At 46.3% G+C, this 7,500-nt stretch overlaps 1 protein-coding gene across 1 annotated transcript in view; it reads right to left on the bottom strand.

Annotated features, from left to right (window-relative positions):
* The window catches only part of LOC143275066 (uncharacterized), a 40,226-nt gene that overhangs the window by 27,558 nt on the left and 5,168 nt on the right, over nt 1-7,500 (bottom strand). Inside the window, exon 2 of the mRNA XM_076579129.1 lies at nt 5,973-6,130. Within this exon, the coding sequence (XP_076435244.1) occupies nt 5,973-6,130 (158 nt within the window). The remainder of the gene's footprint in view (nt 1-5,972; nt 6,131-7,500) is intronic.

The following is a 7,500-nucleotide window of genomic DNA, read 5'->3' as shown; positions in this document are numbered from 1 at the left end:
TTGAACGAACGAACGAACGAACGAACAAACAAACGAACAAACGAATGAATGAATGAATCAGTCTCTTAATTCATCCATCCATCCATCCGTTCATCAACCAACAATCGATCAGTCAATGCATTATTTTTCATCATGATCATCGTGATCGTGCGATCGTGATCAATACCATGACCGTGATCATCATCATAATCACCATCATCATCATCATCAATGTAACCGCTGATTTCTCGAACCAACAGCTTCCATTGTGTGTTCTGTGACTTGCTAAGAGCTATCGGTGACGAAGTCAACACGGTTGACGGTGGTGTGAATGCAGAGGGCTGTGGTCATCCTATGGCTGTGGCCATCCTATGGCTGTGGTCATCCTGTGGCTGTGGTCATCCCATGGCTGTGACTGTGATTATCCTATGGCAGTGGTCATCCCATGGCTGTGACTGTGGTCATCCTATGGCTGTGGTCATCCCATGGCTGTGGCTGTCGTCATCCTATGGCTGTGGTCATCCTATGGCAGTGGTCATCCCATGGCTGTGGTCATCCTATGGCTGTGGTCATCCCATGGCTGTGGTCATCCTGTGGCTGTGGTCATCCCATGGCTGTGGTCATCCTGTGGCTGTGGTCATCCTGTGGCTGTGGTCATCCCATGGCTGTGGTCATCCTATGGCTGTGGTCATCCCATGGCTGTGGTCATCCTGTGGCTGTGGTCATCCCAAGGCTTTGTCCTTGCCTTCTTGTTGTTCTTCTTTTTGTTCTTAATGTTCTCCTCCTCCTTCTTCTTCTTCTTGTTCTTGTTCTTGTTCTCGTTCTTCTTCTTCTTGTTCTTCTTCTTCTTCTCTTCCTCCTCCTCCTCCTCCTCTTTCTTCTTCTTCTACTTCTTCTTCTCTGTTAATTGTTTTTCTTCTTCAAATTCATCATGATCATGATCGTCATCATCTTCTTCTTTGTTGTTGTTCCTGTTCTCCCAGTTCTTGTTGTTCCTGTTCTTCATCTTCATCATCATCATCATCATCACCATGATCTTATTCTTATTCTTCTCCTTTTTTCTCCCCCTCTTCCCCTCACCCCCCCCCCCCCCCCCAACCCCCCCTGCCCGCCCCTACGTCCTCCTCCCACGCGCTATTTGTATTCATATACATACGGTATTCATGATATACGTATCAAACTTAACTTCCATTTTTTTGTTGTTGTTGTTGTCCTTCTTGTGTGTGCATTGCTTAAAGTGTGTGTTTTTGCACCCTCTGTTTGCGCCAAGTTTCCTTTTCACCCCCCCCCCCCCCCCCCCCCCCCCGTACCCCTCTCCCCTCATTCGCCGCAAAGTTAACCTCCCAAAACCAAAACCCAGGAGAGAACACAAGGAATTTATATCTTTTTTTTCTCCCCCCCCCCCTTTTTTTTCTCTTTCTCTCTACCACCCTTCTCATCTCAAGTGCCTGTATAGTTGCACAATTTTTTTTCGGGGGGTGAGGGGGAGGGGGAGGGGTTCTTTTTTTCTTTCTCTTTTTTTTTCTTTTCTTTTTTTTTTAAATAAATATTTTTTTTTGAAAGTCCCTCTCACAAGCGCCTGTGGTAAAGTTGCGAGATCGATACAAGCAACTGTAGAAAGAAGGGAGGGAGGGAGGACGAAGGAGGGTGGAGGGGGCGGGGGGGGGGACAGGGAGGAAAAAAAGAAAGAAAAAAAGAAAAGAAAAAAAAAAGAAGAAAGAAAGCGTCGGTGTCCTAATGTCCTACGGTCCCCCCCCCGCCCCGCCCCTCTTCTCTGGCCAGGTCGGGTTCTGGGGGATGACCCCCATGTGGCCCATCACCACCACCTCGTGACGTCTGACTCCTGTCGTCCTCCCCCCCCCTTCCTCCGCCCCCGCCTCCCCCCCACCACCACTATCCCTTCCCCGACCCCCTCTCGCCCCCTGATGCTGCTACCTCCCCTCCCCTCCCCTCCCCTCCCTCCCTCCTTTCTCCTCCTCCCTTCCACCCCTCCCCTGCCAGCAGCTTTCTTTTCCCCTTTTGACATTAATGCCTCGCCGTAGATTCTGGAGTTACGTGCGTGGTAGTGGTGGAGCTTTTTTTTTCCTTTTATTTATTTATTTATTTTTTTTTATTACTTACTACTCTCTCTCTCTCTCTCTCTCTCTCTCTCTCTCTCTCTCTCTCTCTCTCTCTCTCTCTCTTTCTCTCCTCGCTTTTGGCTTTCTGACTGGTTGTTGTTTTGAGGAAGTTTTTTTTTGGTTTGTTTGTTTGTCTGTTTGTTTGACTTTGAGTGTTCGTGTGTTTGTGTGCGGTGGTTTTGGTGGTGGTAGTGGTGATGTGGAATGTCAAGTGTGTTGTTGTGTTGTGTTGTGTTGTGTTGTGTTTGTTTGCTTGTGTGTGTGTGTGTGTGTGTGTGTAAGAGTGTCTGTCTACGTCTGTCTGTATCTCTCTGTGTGTGTGTGTGTGTGTGTGTGTGTGTGTGTGTGTGTGTGTGTGTGTGCGTGTCTCTCTCTCTGTCTGTTTGTCTGTCTGTCTGTCTCTGTGTCTGTATGTATCTGTGTGTGTCTGAGTGTGTGTTTTGGTCTACCTCTCGCATTTTGTTCTTTTATGGCATGCATACTTAGCTACGAATTAAAAAAAAAAGAAAAAAAAAAGGAAAAGCGAATATACTGTAATGTATTATTCATTGTCATAACCTATATTTCTATGCAAAACTCGGGCCTTTTCCCCCCAAAGGAAAAGCATATCATTTCAGTGCAGCACTGGCACCACACAAACTTCGTCCTTTTTTTACTGCCTGCAAGCGCATGGCTGTGTTTACCAGTCAACATGAAATCTTCAACAGAAATTTGTCCTGGACAAATCTCTTGTTGCCGTGGGTTCTTTTACGTGCGACAAGTGCATGCTGCACACGGGGGACCTCGGTTTATCGTTTCACCCGAATGACTAAGTGTCAACACCACCACTCAATGTCTGGTGGAAGGAAGTGTGGGAGGGTGTGTGTGTGTGTGTGGGAGGGGGAGGGGGGCCGTGGGGGAGGGGCCGGGGGGCGGGGGGGGGGGGGGGGGGGGGGGGGGCAAAGGGGGCTGGGGGTGGTGGTAATATCAACGAGTGTGAGATTCGAACCTTCGCATTATATTCTCTCAATTCCTAGGCGGAAGCTGTTACCACTGAGCATGCAGCCGTTGCACTGTTACTAGTGTGTGTGTGTGTGTGTGTGTGTGTGTGTGTGTGTGTGTGTGTGTGTGTGTGTGTGTGTGTGTGTGTGTGTGTGTGTGTGTGTGTGTGTGTGTGTGTGTGTGTGTGTGTGTGTGTGTGTGTTTATATTTCATATTCTATTTCTTTATCTATTTCCCCCATTTATTTATTCATCTATTTGAATTCATTCATTCATTGATTTGATGACGTCCGTTTATTTCTTCCTGTGTCCCTTTATCGCCCCTCAGGGTCTGACTAAGCGCGTTGGGTTACGCTGCAGAACCTTCTGTCTTCCTTCTTTCTTTCCTCCTCCTCCTCCTTCTCCTCCTCTTCTTCTTCTTGTTATAGTTTTTGTTCTTCAACTTCTTCTGCTTGGCAGATGTGGTGTAGCGTATATGGATTTGTACGAACGCTGTGACGCGTACTTGAGTAACTGAACTGAACTGAACTGAACTGAACTGTTACTGATGTGTGTGTGTGTGTGTGTGTGTGTGTGTGTGTGTGTGTGTGTGTGTGTGTGTGTGTGTGTGTGTGTGTGTGTGTGTGTGTGTGTGTGTGTGTGTGTGTGTGAAGGCATTCCGGCTTTATAAATGTAAAATGTGTGTGTGTATCATCTTTATCCTCAACATTTTGCTTTGAACTCTCACCACGAGGGAATTGTCATGGTTTTATAAAACAAAACAACAACAACAACAACAGCAACAAAAAACCTCTTTCACAAACGATTCTTTTTTCGATAGAAATATAAAACAAACAAAGAAACAATATTACACCAAAGAGATATGAAATGATACCATGTGGAGTAGAAAAAAGAGATATAAAAACATCAACCCAACGAACATTAAAAAGGAAGCCCATTAAATCGAATGAGTAAAATCCAAACGCACATACAAAATAAATGTAAACATGTGAAATGTTATAAAAAAAAAAGAAAGAAGAAGAAATAAATATAGATTTGAACAAACCTAACTGTTATATCGAAGTTCTTCTTCTTCTTCTCCTCCTTCTTGTTATAGTTTTTGTTCTTCAGGTTCTTCTTCTTCTTTGTTCTTCTCCTCTTCCTCTTCTCCTCCTCCTCCTCCTCTTTCTTCTTCTTCTTCTCCTCCTCCTCTTTCTTCTTCTTCTTCTCCTCCTCCTCTTTCTTCTTCTTCTTCTTCTTCTTCTTCTTCTCCTCCTCCTCCTCTTTCTTCTTCTTCTTCTTCTTCTTCTCCTCCTCCTCCTCTTTCTTCTTCTTCTTCTTTTCCTCCTCCTCCTCTTTCTTCTTCTTCTTCTTCTCCTCCTCTTTCTTCTTCTTCTTCTTCTTCTTCTCCTCCTCCTCTTTCTTCTTCTTCTTCTTCTTCTTCTTCTTCTTCTTCTTCTTCTTCTTCTTCTTCTTCTTCTTCTTCCATCTATTTTATTTGTGCAGGATCACTTTCATGGATTCACACTCAAACTGAAGTTATGATGTGACAGTGGAAGAAAAGAAAAGAAAAGAAAGAAAGAAAAGAAAGAAAGAAAGAAAGAAAGAAAGAAAAAAAAAGGTGAGAAAAAAAAAGGAAGGACGGAAATGCTATCTTTAAATACTGTCTTCAAATACCTGTGTCATGGCTGTAGGGAAAATGGAACCGTTTTGTTCGAATCTCTGTCTCTGTGTACAATTATTTTGTATTTTGTATTTCTTTTCAACAGATTTCTCTGTGTGAAATTCGGGCTGCTTTCCCCAGGGAGAGCGCGTCGCTATACTACAGCGCCACCCATTTTTTTGTATTTTTTTCCTGCGTGCAGTTTTATTTGTTTTCCTATCGAAGTGGATTTTTCTGCAGAATTTTGCCAGGAACAACCCTTTTGTTGCCGTGGGTTCTTTTACGTGCGCTAAGTGCATGCTGTACACGGGACCTCGGTTTATCGTCTCATCCGAATGACTAGCGTCCAGACCACCACTCAAGGTCTAGTAGTGGAGGGGGAGAAAATATTGGCCGCTGAGCCGTGACTCGAACCAGCGCGCTCAGATTCTCTCGCTTCCTTGGCGGACGCGTTACCTCTAGGCCATCACTCTACATCTTACCATCAAACAAACGAACAATATATTTAACAAGCAAATAAATAGATTAATGAATAAATAACTGATACGCTGATGAAAAAAGCAAAAGACACGTAAAGAAATAATTAGATAGATGGCTAAATAAATGAGCAAGTAAATAAATAATCAAATGAACAGATGAGTAGACAGACAAATATATAACTGAATAAATAAAAAAATGGATAAATAAATAAATAAATAAACAGGTAGATAGAAAGAAAGAAAGAAAGAAAGAAAGAAAGAAAGAAAAGAAAACCAATCAATCAACCAAATCAAACCAAACCAAAGCCCCGGAAGGAGCGAGAGAGGGACAGAGAGAGAGAGAGGGAGAGTGATGGAGGGAGAGAGGGAGAGAGAGGGAGAGGGGGAGAGAGGGAGAGAGAGGGAGAGGGGGAGAGAGAGGGAGAGGGGGAGAGAGAGAGAGGAAGAGAGGGGGAGAGAGGGAGAGAGAGGGAGACGGAGAGAGGGAGGGGGGGAGAGAGAGGGAAAGGGAGAGAGAGAGGGAGAGGGGGAGAGAGGGAGAGAGAGGGAGAGGGAGAGAGGGAGAGGGAGAGAGGGAGAGGGAGAGGAAGACTGTTAAAGCCAGGTCATAAGGACGGTGTGTGTGTGTGTGTGTGTGTGTGTGTGTGTGTGGTGTGTGTGTGTGTGCCTACGTGCACGCGCGCGCACGGTGTTGTGTATGCGTCTGTGTGCGTGTATGGTTCAAGCAAGCAAAGGACTGACTGGAAAAAAACCCAAACAAACAACAACTCACTTCCTGGTGTACTTGTTGTCACGGTGCTCGGTCTGCTCGCTGACGGACATGAAGGTTCCTTCCACGTACATGACAAGGCGGGCGTCGTGCCCGTAGCTGGCCGCCCAGGGAGGCTTCCTCTGCAGGAACTCCGGGAACCTGCACGTGCCCTCCACGCCCTGGAGCAGGCAGGAGGAGGAGAGGAGGAGGAGGAAGAGGAGGTGGAGGAGGAGGGGGGAGAACAGGGAGAAGGTGTGGAGGGGGAGCTGACGTGGATTCTGGGGTGCTTGTGGTGGTGGTGGTGGTGGTGGTGGTGGTGGACCCGGGCTGAGCTTCGTGGCTGGGAAGGGGAAGGTGGTGGTGAGGGAGGAAGAGGTGGAGGTGGAGGAGGTGGCGGAGGAGGTCGTTGTCGCCATGGTGGTGGTGGTAGTGCGGGAAGAGGAGGAGGATGAGGAGCGTCTGTGGTGGGCTGGAGGAGGCATCTTGGTTGGCTGGATGTGAGTAGCAGGCTGCCCAAAAGACATTTATACAAGGATTAATCCTCCAAAACGAAAGTGTGTCTTCACAAGTGACTGAGAACGTTGATGGTTTTGACTTTTTGCATTCAATATCAGTTGTTTCGCTTGTCAGTTTAACGACTTCTCTTTTACGAAGTCCTTTAAGTAATTTCCTGTAACTGTATTTAGAGGGTTTTTTTTCTTCTTCCAAATTTCACCCACATTTTTACCCTCATTTGCCCAGTTTCCCCCAACCCTCCATTCATCCACAGCTCCCACCCCTTCTAACCGATAATACTCAGATGTATTCATAAATACTTTAACAAAATGTCTTCAATCACCGATATGTGTGACGGGACATTAAACAAAAATTCCTCCTCCTTCCTCCAAAACGGAGGGTGGCTGCCTACATGGCGCGCGGGATAAAAACGGTCATACACGTAAAAACCCACTCGTGTACATACCCAGTAAATGTGGCAGTGAGCTGCAGCCCTCGAATGAAGAAGAAGAAGAGGAAGGAGGAGGAGGAGGAGGAGGAAGAGGAGGAGGAGGAGGAAAAGAAGAAGAAGAAGAAGAAGAAGAAGAAGAAGAAGAAGAAGAAGAAGAAGAAGAAGAAGAAGGAGGAGGAGGAGGAGAAGGAGGAGGAGGAGGAGGAGGAGGAGGAGGAGGAGAAGAAGAAGAAGAAGAAGAAGAAGAAGAAGAAGAAGAAGACGACGACGACGACGACGAAACAATAATAATTTCAAAAAGGTTAAAGTTCCCACGGCTTTCTACAACTGTGGAGGGCAGTGGGCGGATTCATAGCCACCGTGTCAAAGGCCCGACATGGGAAGGCGGGGGGCCAATCCTCCCCTTTCCCCTTTCCGCCGTTTAACGCACTCAGTACGGCCAGTCCTCTCTTCTCCTCTACACAGACCCCTCGGATGTCCAGTGGGTGTCTGAATGGCCCAACCTTTAGCTTCCGTCGTCAGAATTGTGGTATTCTTTGTCAACATTCACCTCTTCAGTATAAGAGCGTTCCGCTTGCAATATTTTGATGATGGTAATTGGGG

Source organism: Babylonia areolata, chromosome 29 (assembly GCF_041734735.1).
Source record: "Babylonia areolata isolate BAREFJ2019XMU chromosome 29, ASM4173473v1, whole genome shotgun sequence".
Lineage (NCBI taxonomy): Eukaryota > Metazoa > Mollusca > Gastropoda > Neogastropoda > Buccinidae > Babylonia > Babylonia areolata.
The sequence above is the reverse complement of the archived record's forward strand: the minus strand, read 5'-3'. Positions and strand labels throughout refer to the sequence as shown.